The sequence below is a fragment of the Brachyistius frenatus genome, unplaced genomic scaffold (genome assembly GCF_029030835.1).
Source record: "Brachyistius frenatus isolate BFR_SWC_R1_liver_20210118 unplaced genomic scaffold, ASM2903083v1 Contig_22, whole genome shotgun sequence".
Lineage (NCBI taxonomy): Eukaryota > Metazoa > Chordata > Actinopteri > Embiotocidae > Brachyistius > Brachyistius frenatus.
In genome coordinates, this window is record NW_027210621.1 from 2,197,815 (window position 1) to 2,211,893 (window position 14,079).

The 14,079-nt window shown below is 39.9% G+C and overlaps 2 protein-coding genes across 2 annotated transcripts in view; both read right to left on the reverse strand.

Moving 5' to 3' along the window:
- afap1l1a (actin filament associated protein 1-like 1a) overlaps positions 1–9,790 on the reverse strand; it is a 24,820-nt gene extending 15,030 nt beyond the window's left edge. The window contains exon 1 of the mRNA XM_069696867.1: positions 9,678–9,790. Within this exon, the coding sequence (XP_069552968.1) occupies positions 9,678–9,720 (43 nt within the window). The 5' untranslated portion in view covers positions 9,721–9,790. The remainder of the gene's footprint in view (positions 1–9,677) is intronic.
- A 2,242-nt stretch (positions 9,791–12,032) lies between these two features.
- Positions 12,033–14,079, reverse strand: part of ablim3 (actin binding LIM protein family, member 3) — a 42,966-nt gene continuing 40,919 nt past the window's right edge. The window contains 1 exon segment of the mRNA XM_069696871.1: positions 12,033–13,305. Coding sequence (XP_069552972.1) covers positions 13,192–13,305 — 114 coding nt within the window. The 3' untranslated portion in view covers positions 12,033–13,191.

Consider the following 14,079-nt stretch of genomic DNA (forward strand, 5'->3'; position numbering starts at 1 on the left):
AACTAATTAACAAGTCATGTCATAGCTTTAACCCATACAAAAACCAAAGAAGGAAAACATCAAAATGTTTGGGTATTTTTTTCTTTCACCAGCCAATGAAATAGTAGCTGTTTATGGTGTAAAACTAAAATTATTGCCTCATAAAAGAAGTGAAGAAAAATGAAAAGTTAATGGCCTAATGATGCAGACAGGAACTCCAATTAAAATATAATGATAGAAAGGCCAGACCTTCCCTGAGGCACATATTGTATATAGTGCTTCCCAACTTTTCAAAAATGGTCTCAGATACATCCAACTCGGCTTGCTTATGTCCTGACAAACTACTCCTCACTGTGACTAAATGTGAACTCTAACCTCCCCAGTGAAGCTGTGACCCCATACAGGGCCGTGGAGGCCAGAGGAGGGACGAGAAAGCACACTAAACTGTAAAATTGGCATCACTTTGCCTCACATTACAACTGGGTGCAACAGATCTGAGGTGCTCTTGGAAATCTAAAACATTCAGGACAGAAATGTTCAGGTAATTGATAAAACAAAATCATATTAAGTCCACAACACAAACCAAAGGTAGAACCATAAAACGGTAAGTCCAGCGAGACAAAGCTGCTGTGAGAACCTCAAAGGACTCGGACATCTGTGACTCCACAAGAGATCAGTATCTAATGAAAACTGCTGGATTTTTCTTGGAAGTCTCCCCTTCCTTATTGTCTTTGGACATGTTGGATATACAACCTGATCTGACATGAAAGAACGCTGCAGGTCGAAAACATTGAGGTGTCCAGGAACATAGTGTGGGAGTCTGTCTTTGTCAGCTGAAAAATATGAGCCAGTCACTTTTGAAAGGTACAGAAAAGCACATTTCTTTTGTGAAAAAGGTAAATCTTATCTCATGAGTCAGAGAAAAGGAGACCGCACGTTACAGTGTTATCTTCATACCATGTGAGGGTTATCTAAATACCACCATCCAACCTGGTCATCCAAGCTGGGACATGCATGTTTAAAGAAAATAGCTGAATCATAACTTTAAGAGACACGGATGAGGAAATATATATCTCTATTTGTGTTCAAAAACCACAGGATATTTCACACTTCTTTGCACAAATATATGTGTGTAGCTTCCATTCTAACAAAGGTGAGGTAAACCAGATGGCTTTGAGGATTTTAATTGCATTATGAGCTGTGCCAACAACGTCTTCTCTCACCAGCATGTGCCCCATCATGATGAAATCCCCTCCCACTCGACTTCTCAGATTCCAGGCATTTCCCGAGAGTGACGGTTCTCCTCTCCTCTCCCCAGCAAGGAGCATGTCTGGGCATTCACACACTGATATCTCCAGAGTCCACCGGAGGTAAACAATATCGTTAGAAAGATGATACAAATCAGGATGATGACCACAACTATGACCTAATAGTCTTTTTGCTACTATTTGGCATCATTTGTGGGAGGATTTCTGGAGGAGGAACAGATCAAAAATATGCAGATCAATTGAAACCTGAAGGTGTGGGACTTCTACATATAAATGAACATCTGTTACATTCAGGCCCTTGCCAAACAAGTCCACACAATGCTGGACAAACCTATGACCTCCAGATAAATCTCAGTATTTTTACAGAGTTTTTCAATTTGGTGTCTGGTGAGACATTTAGCAGTCTTGTTGTCATTACTCACAGCTGGTTTAACATCCATTTACAGCACAATGCACATTTCTTAAAGCTGCTAATTGGATGGGAAAACAGAGCTAATGGGAGAGTAAATGTAGGACCTTCATCCAGTAGAAACATGACAACAAATGCATACTCATAATGTATTTGCCGAATCTGTAAACTTAAAAAGTGATAGCATGTAAGTGTTGCATTTATAGCTTTTTTCCACAGACCCTCTCAAATATTTAACTACATCTTCTCATTAGTTATTATTGCCGGAGCTTTGCCTATTTGTCAAACACACAGAGAGGTCATTGAAGTCGATCTTATTCATTAATTTGGGAGTTCAGGAAATTAGACGAAAATGCCAGGAGAAACAAGACAAGGGGGAAGCACATCGGAAAATGGCCATCATGTGATAGAAACCAAAGCTTGACAAAAACCCAGTACCTACAAACGTGCCATACTGTGTCACATATATAGAAATGTAGCAACAAAAAAAACACCAAAGTGGATATTCAAAGGGTCCTACTAAATCTGATAAGCTAACTCTACTGAAAACCCTCAGAGACTGATTTCAATCTTATGCTCAATACTGCCAACAAAATGCTTTTCCTGTCCTACATTAGTTAATGGGCTGACCGACTGGAAGGGGGTTGCCCCTTATTCCCCCCTATAGAGACCGACTTCCTCCCTCTGCTAATGACATCACGTATCACCTCCGGCCTTCTGTTTCCACTTCCTGTCAGCTGACCCACTCCCACTTTTACTGCACTGTCTCTGGTGACCCCATTCTCATTGCACTGTCTAGATCCTACATCAGATAGAATTGAGCTTGTCTGCTTCATACAGCTGTATTTCACAGACATGACAATATAATGGAGCTCCTATATATGTCTTTATTATAAACTTATATTTAGCAACTGCAGGTTGGCCCTTTGAGAGTCAGAATTCCTTTCTCATGGTTTCAAAGTGTACATTTATTATGCGGGTTGACATACTGTATATACCAAAGGCAAACTACAAATCTGGAGTCGAGCAGCAGGTGAGGCGAGCATGTGGAAAAGATTATTTGCTTTGGGGGAGCTGTAAAGGTATATAAATTAAGGGGAGAGGAGAAATAAAAACATGTTCTCCCCACTGTTTTTATTGCACTTGGGAAGATGCTTCAGGTTATCATAAAATACAGCAAGAATCCCAAACTCCTTTCATTGAATGAATACACTGGAGATAAAAACTGCTTAAACGTGAGGTATTATTGTATCCAGGATGTCGGCTTTTACCGGCTACTAAAACACTGACTTTAAAACTGAAAAATTAAGCTGATTTATCACTTCAAAACACCATCTTACATTTAACAAAAACTTAAAGTATTTGGAGCATGCATTCCACAGCACAATTACTTTCCAGACTTACATCTGAGTTTAAATCTCGTACAGGTAGAAGAAGGCTCAGATTGAATTCTACGCCACTTAAACAGGGTGTGTATTTATCCTGAAGTCAAGGTTTCTAACACATGTCTGTCTTAACCACGCAGTCTTGCTCCTTCTAATTAGGCCACACTAATGAGCTTGTCCCTGAGAGAGAAGTCTACTCAAAGTAATTTGGCCTCTGAGGGCGGCAGGGACATTTCCATGTGGGAGAATTATGGGTGCTTAAGCAGGTGAGCGGGAGTGCCTGTGCACTCCCGCTCACCTGCTTAAGCATTAACTGACTTTTGAAGGCCAAACCATGAAGCACTGGGGCTTTTGATGTTCAAACATGCATGCATGTACACACACACAGGTCTAGGCATGGCTTCAATGTGTTTGAGTAATCTCGGAAGCAGTATTGATAACCAGAGCTGCTGCTATCTCAGAGGCAAGGCTTGTAGAGCACTAAAAAACTAAATTACAGGTCAGGTCAGCAAAGCATTGCTGCTCATTTTCCTGCCTGACGTCCAGCATGTTTGTTCAATGGTTTTAGCACTGTTGTAGTATGCGTAAGCCTGAGATAAGATTTCATGTTATCAGCCCAAAAATAGCTAAATTTGCTAGATGAGGGGCAACAAAAACAAAGATGTATGCCAGTGACGTTATTTCATTATGTATAGGTTGACATGGCACAAAAAAGGCGATAAGGGGAATTTTATACAGCATGATACACTGACACAAAAACTAGCATGTCTGAATGTTCTTTTCATTGTGTTGTCTGGCATAGCAGAAAAAAATATTGACTTCAGATCCATGCCTCCTGTAACCTTTTATTTCCTGTCTATTGATGCAAATCTATTGTCTGATGGAACACACAAATTAACAGTGGGACAATCTGGTAAACCTTACAGAGGATTTCCTGTCTTTCCCCCAATGTATTGTGGGATAGGCTGATATTCCTAATAATGCAAATATGAAAAAAAGCAGGTAGAAAAAAGAGGACAGATGGGTAGAGGTAGTCTGATCATGGACTAGTAATACTGACCAGGTGTAAACAGTTGCATCTGGGTATTTCTCAAAATGGTGCAAGGTCAGAGATCAAAGGCCACAGAGCTGACCAAGATGTGGGGATGCCCGTCTGCTAAACCTCCGTAGCCTGTCTCTCATTTTCCATTTTTTGGTCTGATTTATTCAGTCTGGGATGGCACAGAGGGCTTGACTCAGCCTGCTGCCAGACAAAGACCCGACAGTGTAGTCAGTATTATTCAGATCCCATATCTGCCCTGAGTCCTATGAGATCACCACAGTGCAATGTCTTCCTCACAGAAAAGTATTCACACACTGAGAAAGATGCTGTTTTATAAGTGGAAGCACTGCTTTACTGTAGTTGCACAGACAAGGGAAACATACATAGTGCAGACACGCACGCACGCACACACACACGCATACACACACACACACACACACACACACACACACACACACACACACACAGTCGCACATTCACACAACGGAAGAAAAGAGGCTGCTTTGTCTTCATTTTACATGTTAATAGGATTTTGACAGGAAAGCTGTCTTCAGTTCTTCACCAGATAACTGAGTTGCACTCTGTCTCTTTTTTTTTTTCCTTTTGTCTGAATCTAACATCATGTTTGGTAAAAGTAGTCCTTGAGGAATGTCTTTGTATTGTCTAAGAGCTTTAAATCTATAGTGAGGACCTCGGTGAAAATGAACAAATTGTAAAAAATAAACTCCGACAAGGACTCAACAACACCACTGTTGTATTATACAGTGTTCAAATGTATCATGAGTCTTCACAACACAACACAATTTTTTTTTAATCCCCACTGCGCATATGAATATTAAACAATCATTATTAAGCCACTACAAAATGGCTTTTGTAAATATAGTTTCATCCAGTGTTTTTGTTGAACATATGGATCTAAAGGTTGATGCAATTTCAATATTTTTCACTCACAACATGTCGTCAATGTATAAAGCAGATTGAGACCAATAAGGTAAAGAAGACTCAAATAATGAGGAGTAAAAAGAGATGGAAAGTCCACAGTGTTGTAAGTATCATTACAACATAAGGCAAATAAGACAAACTGACTGTGTCAAAAGACGCTCAGAGAATTGTGTCAGCAGTTTCCAAATTATGCTTTAATAGATGTACGCTCCGGGGCAATCAGTGACAGAACAGTCCTCGGGTCTAATGAGCGCTCTGTCACGATTCTGTTACATCAAAATGTAGAGCAAAAAAGCCATTCAACAGCATCTTCTACCAACTGTTGAAGCTGGAGGCAGAGCTCTGATGGTATGGAGGGCTGTTATGGTGAGTCATGACAGTCATTTAAAGAATGAGGGAATTTCACAGTCTGTCCATTGTATTACCTAATTCAAAGACAATAAATAAGCATAAAACCAGAATTGGATCAAACATCTTTCACAAATGTCCGGAGTCATATCAATGCATTACCAACAAAAATTAAAAACCATAAACTTAACTAGAGTAATAAGTGTCAGTTTTCTTGCTGAAGAACTGTCGCATATTACCCTACATGCACTGCCTTTATCAAATCTCCACTCACAGCAACTAAATCAAAAAGACAGAACATGGAACTAGTTCATGCATAGTAATTGTTATAAGATATGCCTATCTTGTGCTTTTTCAAGTATCAGGTATGTAATCTGCTTGTTTTTCATTTATATCATCAGCCTACAGAATTTTTAAATAACTTCTTGGTAACACATATAGATACTTGTGTTTTTTTGGGAAAAAAAAGATTTAACACCAAAGGCTATTTTCCAGGAATTCGGTTTGAATAGCTGAGTGCATCCATGGTCTCAGTACCATCTGTACAACTTTACTTTTTCCTTAGGGCCAAAAAAGGTGAACTTCTATACCTGTATATTAACATTAATCATGCTAAATTATGGCTGTTGACAAGTAATATATACAAACCCTAACTGATAACAGGTTAGGCAAGTCATATTCTGCCAACTCTCTCCATTAAATTTGAATTTTCCTTTTGAGCATTGCTTGTATCTGCGTGCATGCACACCTCAGGCACAGTCTCCTTTCACGCTCAGCAGTAGCAGAAGAAAACATGATATTTGTGTCATATAAACTCAATAGTCTCCTGCTGCAGTATTGAGCAGCATATCTCCATGGAAACCCTATACAAAAACAGCTGTGCAGAGAATGAGCATTGTCCATAAATAAATGCAATGGTGCACGCCCACACGTGCACAATTACCACGCGCAGATACACTGGACACACATGAATCATATAGTGATCTCCTCATCTCAGGGTTGAAGAGGGGAATTCCACTTCTTATAGGGCTGGTCTACAATCATCCATTATTTACAGCTCATGCACGCAGGGCTCACATATACATATATATATCATACTGCATGTGTTATTATATACTGTCTGATCATCACAGGGTCTGCACAGCTTTTTTATGTCCAAAAACTCTTGATAGGGTCTGATAGAGAAAACAAAACGTGGGACCTTTTGAACCTTAAGTGTATAAATACAAATTATGTTGAAGGGAGATTCCGTCTCTATATACAGAACAGTATGTAGCATCATTGTAAAAATAATGCAGTGCAGATCTCTACTGGAAACAGCTTTACAACAGCTTTAAAACATCCTGATCACAGTCAGAGAATCCGTTACCAGATCTGTAAAAGAAGATAAACATTGAACTTTATCAGCCATATGATTCATTAAAACAGCCCCCCATAGAGAGAGGGTATGCTTGTATGATTTGCAACAGGATGTGAAACATAGAGACCACACTGAACTAAAAGTTGCCAATAGACTGAAACACATGAAGGCTCCTTGGCCTGTTTGATTGTTCAACTGGAAACAGTGTTGAGATTTCAGTTATAAACCTGACAATAAGACCCAGGTTGTAAATTATTGTAGTTTAAAAGATAATTTAACATTGGAGTAAGGTTGCTTTTGCTACTTGAAAATGCAGATCACCGAGTGTGCAATGAGAAATATGGCATCAGTGCACAGACAGCGAGGTCACCGACCACTGGGCCACATGACGACAGCAGGCAGCATTTCAATTCTGCTCTTTCACCCTGCAAACTTAAACCCATTGAAGTTCCGCTTTAATTCAAACACTACCAATTGAAATCTCTATTGTTTCTCAACAAGTGTGAAGACTCAGCTTTGTGTCATGAAAAAATAAATTTCTATTTGAGCTAAAAACACAGCTTCTCCTTTCAGAAATGTCTCAGTGGAATGTCGATCTACATCGCTCTCCAACCATCTCATTAGTAGAATAGGCTTCATTTATGTATCATTTTTGAGTACTTGTTTTGTCCACCAGTTTTGTCCACATGCTCCAAAAATTGCGGACAATAGCCTTTATTCATCATATATCTGCTGGGCTAAATCACTGACAATCCCAGCACTGCAATGCATCTCAGTGGGGACGGCCTCTCCCCTCTCACACCCACCTGATGCTCTGATTCTCAAAGTGTACACTGACACGACTGTGGAAACTAAGCTGTCATGACCCTAATGCTCCAGCTGGCTCGGAGAGTGAATATTAAAAGGCTCCCAACATGTAAGCTTCTACCTGCCTCTTAACAAAGTAGCCAAGCCTGATATTTGAACTCACGAAACCCCACAGAGCAACCTGTGATGGTCAAAACAGAAATGAAATAACCTTTGAGATAAGCAAAAACACAAATATTTAATTAAGTCCATCAACAGAAAATGAATTAACAATACTGAAGCTGTGCTAAATTAATATTTCTATATTAACAGCAGGTCAAACCAATGTAAAAGACTGTTTTGGTTTTAGATCAAACAATTTGTTTTGTTTCCTCTCACTGCTCTAACAATTAATGTTTCCAGCCACTGCAGCCAATTGTTTCAAGTGAGCACAGTGGGGCATTTAAGAGCTACAGAGCCAGACAAAAGTTGGGGGACAAACAACAAAACGATACAAAAAGGGGAAGAATTTTGACTTAAACTCATCAGTTGGAAAGAAAACAAAACTCAAAATGAATATAAATGTATTCCCATCCATAAACACCTTTGATCAATGATCTTTGTTATGTTCGCAGCTTGCTTCAAACCACTGTTCAAACAAAATAAGCAAATGGAAGTAACACCTTGTAATAGGTATCGGTTTTCATTTTCTGACATGTTACCAACTAGGTCGTTAAAATACAGATTAACTGACATTTAAAGTAAACATTACTTCCAAAGTTATTTAAGTAAAAGTCCATTAGTAGCAGCCATTTAGGAGACCATCTGAACAATGGGTTGATCCTTGGGATCACAGCATATTTACTCTGGTAAACACAAAGCTCAGTCAGTCAAGCTACATTCTTGTGCATTTGTGTGTGTGCGTGTAAACAGATAGAAGTGGCAGATGAGGATATCTCCCATCCTGGACAAGACCGACAGACTTCCTTCCCAACATACTTTGGATACACACCAAACACGTTCCTGACACACTGACAAGGTGAGGACGGATGGAAAAGGTCAACTGAGGAGATAGGCAGAGGTAATAAATGTGGCAAAAACACTGGTAAAAAGGTGCTGGAAATGAAATAAAGCACCACATGTGTGGTTGGTGCCATTTCCTTCCAGCTGTAGTCAGCGGAGTAAAAAAAAATGCCATTAAGTCGGACATTATAATCACTATCACATGTTTACCTGCCTTGCGGCTGGCAACAACTCTATGAAAAACGCTTGAGATTGTACAGCTCTGAAAGCATGCAGCAATATCAGCTGAAGTGTAGAAACAGATCAAACTAACTTAACATTCATATTTGAAATGCTGCATTGAGTCACACCTTGTGTGATTTAGGCTTCTGATAAAGCCCTGACAGAGAGCTGTTCTGCTTTTTTTTGTTGTTGTTGCAATGTGGAAAAATGTTTCTGTGCAGGGGGGAAACTGCACCCCTCCCAGAGAAAATACAAGGCTTGAAAACACATTTGTAGTCATTTCAATGACATTACATTTCGACCGTACAGCGCTTTTGGCTGTAATGTCTCCGAGGATCTGTATGAAGACCTGACTGCTGGTGGTGTCCAATATCAAACAATTATTAGCAGGACCGCCCAAACTGAGAAGATCTCATCTCTCCACATCCAGACAGTTCACTTGACTCAAGATGAGTAAGATTCACTTTCTAGAACAACAATCAGAAGAGTGTGAGTGTCCTGGCTCTCCAAGCAGATGGTGAGGAGACCTAAAACATGAATTATGTTTTTAAAGTGGACTACAATTAGATGTGTAACAGGAGGTCTAATTACATGTTAAAGGGCCTGAATCATAGTACATTCCATTAAAAAAAAAAAAAGATAGATCAGAACATGTTCATATACAGCAGTAATCTCATAGTAAAGCACAGAGCGTCCTGCAGCCAGAAGTGTGTGAGGAAGGAAACACACACAGTGGGAGAGGGTGGGCCCACCACTGTTGTGACAGCCACAAGAAATGATCAATTAACACATAAAACAAACATGCGCATCTAAATCTACTCTAACAAACGTCACAAAGAGATGTAAACACTCACTTACCAGTCACTCGGTTCTGCAGCAGTGTTTCAGGAGTATTAAAGTAGCTTGTACTTACATGTGGTGCCGTGTGTGTCCATTGCGCTGCTGATGCTGTTCATGTGAGAGGGGTTGAAATTCAGTGCAGGTCCATGAATGAGCGCTTGAAGGCGTGTGGAGCCGAACAGCTACGGCCGCTGACAGCTCCAGTCGATACCATACAGATCCTGCAGGTCGGGAGTGTGAGGCAGGCTGCCTCTCTGCTGGGTCCTAAAGGCTGCAGTCCCTTGGGTAATAAGTAGCTGAACAGGAAACAGCTCATCTAGCCCTGTTCAAAGGTAACTAACCCTTACCGACCAGCTATAGTAAAGCCATTTATATTCTATTTTTATATTATATATAGTATATGAGTAAAGCTCACTAAATCAACAGGTGACACGTTCTAAAAAAAAATAATAATAATGGTGATCTTACACAGGTGATGTGACGCCGTCTGTACTTGGGTGGGAGGAGCCTCTACAGGTTACCGAGCACTGCTCCCCCGAGTTGTATTACACTTTGTTGATCCCAAGTTGGCAAACTCATGTCACAGCAGTAAATGATCAACAAAGAGAGAAACATGTATCAATAGAAAATAACTTGAATGAAAAACAAAATTAATAAAAATTGCTCAATATACAGAAAGTATTCAGACCCCTTTACATTTTTCACTCTTTGTTTCATTGCAGCCATTTGCTAAAATCAAAAAAGTTCATTTTATTTCTCATTAATGTACACTCAGCACCCCATCTTGACAGAAAAAAACAGAAATGTAGAAATTTGCGCAAATTTATTAAAAAAGAAAAACTGAACTATCACATGGTCATAAGTATTCAGACCCTTTGCTCAGTATTGAGTAGAAGCACCCTTTTGAGCTAGTACAGCCATGAGTCTTCTTGGGAATGATGCAACAAGCTTTTCACACCTGGATTTGGGGATCCTCTGCCATTCTTCCTTGCAGATCCTCTCCAGTTCCGTCAGGTTGGATGGTGAACGTTGGTGGACAGCCATGTTCAGGTCTCTCCAGAGATGCTCAATTGGGTTTAGGTCAGGGCTCTGGCTGGGCCAGTCAAGAATGGTCACAGAGTTGTTCCGAAGCCACTCCTTTGTTATTTTAGCTGTGTGCTTAGGGTCATTGTCTTGTTGGAAGGTGAACCTTCGGCCCAGTCTGAGGTCCAAAGCACTCTGGAAGAGGTTTTCTTCCAGGATATCTCTGTACTTGGCCGCATTCATCTTTCCTTCAATTGCAACCGGTCGTCCTGTCCCTGCAGCTGAAAAACACCCCCATAGCATGATGCTGCCACCACCATGTTTCACTGTTGGGATTGTATTGGGCAGGTGATGAGCAGTGCCTGGTTTTCTCCACACATACCGCTTAGAATTAACGCCAAAAAGTTCAATCTTGGTCTCATCAGACCAGAGAATCTTATTTCTCATAGTCTGGGAGTCCTTCATGTGTTTTTTGGCAAACTCTATGCGGGCTTTCATATGTCTTGCGCTGAGGAGAGGCTTCCGTCGGGCCACTCTGCCATAAAGCCCCGACTGGTGGAGGGCTGCAGTGATAGTTGACTTTGTGGAACTTTCTCCCATCTCCCTACTGCATCTCTGGAGCTCAGCCACAGTGATCTTTGGGTTCTTCTTTACCTCTCTCACCAAGGCTCTTCTCCCACGATTGCTCAGTTTGGCTGGACGGCCAGGTCGAGGAAGAGTTCTGGTCGTCCCAAACTTCTTCCATTTAAGGATTATGGAGGCCACTGTGCTCTTAGGAACCTTGGGTGCTGCAGAAATGATTTTGTAACCTTGGCCAGATCTGTGCCTTGCCACAATTCTGTCTCTGAGCTCCTTGGACAGTTCCTTTGACCTCGTGATTCTCATTTGCTCTGACATGCACTGTGAGCTGTAAGGTCTTATATAGACAGGTGTGTGCCTTTCCTAATCAAGTCCAATCAGTTTAATTAAACACAGCTGGACTCCAATGAAGGAGTAGAACCATCTCAAGGAGGATCAGAAGAAATGGACAGCATGTGAGTTAAATATGAGTGTCACAGCAAAGGGTCTGAATACTTATGACCATGTGGTATTTCAGTTTTTCTTTTTTAATAAATTTGCACAAATTTCTACATTTGTTTTTTTCTGTCAAGATGGGGTGCTGAGTGTACATTAATGAGAAATAAAATGAACTTTTTTGATTTTAGCAAATGGCTGCAATGAAACAAAGAGTGAAAAATTTAAAGGGGTCTGAATACTTTCCGTACCCACTGTAAACCTTGTCCAAAAAGATAAACTTTTATAGAATATTATCATGTGTCATGTGAAGTGACGAAGCAAAACAGTTCTTAACAAATACAGTGTGTTTCAAGTGGAGCCAGTAAATTAAGTAGATGAATAAAAGAGACTGATTTGATTTGAAGTTTAATTTTAGTGACAAAATCAAAAATAACAGTATTGAAAGGAAGTAAAGTCTTCAACAACCCTGGATCTTCATCAGTGTGTTAAATACCTCACAGAGTGTTTCTTTGTGAGTGAATATAATCTCTGTAGCTACAAAATTATGGGATTATCATTTCAAAAGAATATAAATAATTGTGAATGTAAATGCATTGATAACAACAACCCTCATCCTAGAATATTTAATAATCATTCTACTGTAATGAGTAGAAAACGTGGAACAGGATGACAGTGTTTCCTTTCTCTAATAGAACTACTGGATTGCACTGTTAGGTTACCATACAGCTGCACAGTGAACTGTATCTACTGTTGACCTTTAACTATTTAACCAGCATTACATGGAAGTGATCTGCTAAACTGTATATTCGCATTCTCACTTTGGTTTTCATTTTCACACAAATCAATGCAGGTCACGCGTAATGAAAAGGTTCGGTCCACCTCAGATTATTTGTTTATTCCTATTTCAATTAATGTAAACTAGAGGGGACATATTTCATGTGAAAGAGCAAAATATGGGCGAACAGGTAAACAAAAAGCATCCTGAAACCAAAGCAAAGTGATGCTGTATGCTCACACTCATTCCTCTCATGTAGTCATTCACGCTGATAAAGTGTCATAAATGATATACTGTATCTACATTCTACTCATTCAGATTGCTGGTGCTGCACAGTCATAACCAAGAGAGCATAACAAATAAGGCAAAGCCAAAATTTTCCTCATTATGTTTTAGTGCTGCAGCTCTGGTCACGGACACTCTCATGTGGCCTTATAGGGGCTCACTAATGTCTTCCTTCATCATTTAGGCTTAAGAAAAGCACAACACTACTGTATGACAGTCTCTATTGCTTACACTCCACTCCACCACACAGACACAGCTGCACTGGCAACCACGTAACAGTTTATCAATCCGTCTGTGCATAATGTCTCTGTGGCCCTCCCTCAGTATCCCAGAAGTCCACTGTGGTGACCAGAATTTGGTTTATCGTGTGAGGAGATCTAGAACAGGTTCTCAGGCATGGCAGTGTAACTGAGTAGACGTCCTCTCTGTCCCTCCAACAGTCAGCCTCTGGCTCTACTAATGGCAGATTTCAACAGACGCCGTGTTTTTAAAACAGTCGGGCCTGTTTCTTTAGCTCATTTCTCTTCCATAGAGCCAGCCGGTCAAAGTCTTCCATGGTCATACCAAACACTTGGACGAACTCATCTGGGGACAGGTGGCGCTGAGAAAAAAAGAGACAAAGAGATAATGCAAAGTTATCACATTAGACCACATTGCAACATTGTCAATTAAGTCCCACATTTCACTATTACATACTATTATTACTAAAGGCTGCTGTTCTTTTTAACAGGGCATATCCATTGTCATGTTTCTGGACATTTTGACATTAATGGTGTAAAGATGAGTGAGTTCAATGATTCACACGGTTTAACTGTTGTTAGATCATTGAATAGGCACTTATCATCACACATTTGTACCAAATACATTGACTGGTAGAGGCCTACTAAACCTACTAGTAGCTTCAGGAGGCCGTCATGGTAACTTGTGGTTAACGTTGTAATAGTCACAGTTTGGTTGGTTTAGGCACCAAAACTACTTGGTTAGTTTCAGGTAAAGCTCACACTTTGGATTCAAATATGTACATTATTTACATAAATTACATTATATAACTGATGTACCTATGTCATGTAATTAATGTTACTTGAAAACATTACGTAAGTTAACTTACAAACTTAAAATGAATTCCCATACGCAGAATGAAAACAACAAACAGAGTATATTAGAATGAACAAATTATTTAGGATTTGCAACCTCACATATCAGCACCTGACCATAATTTAAGAAAATCAAATTTAAAGAAAATATGACAGAACAGTTAATTGAGCATTCCCTTTAAATACTCAAAAACTTTGTTTGATAGTTTGGCAGACCTTAAAGGTGAGAGAGGCTCTGACAGCAGAGTGCATTTTAGTATTTTTAATCTCATTGTTTTAGC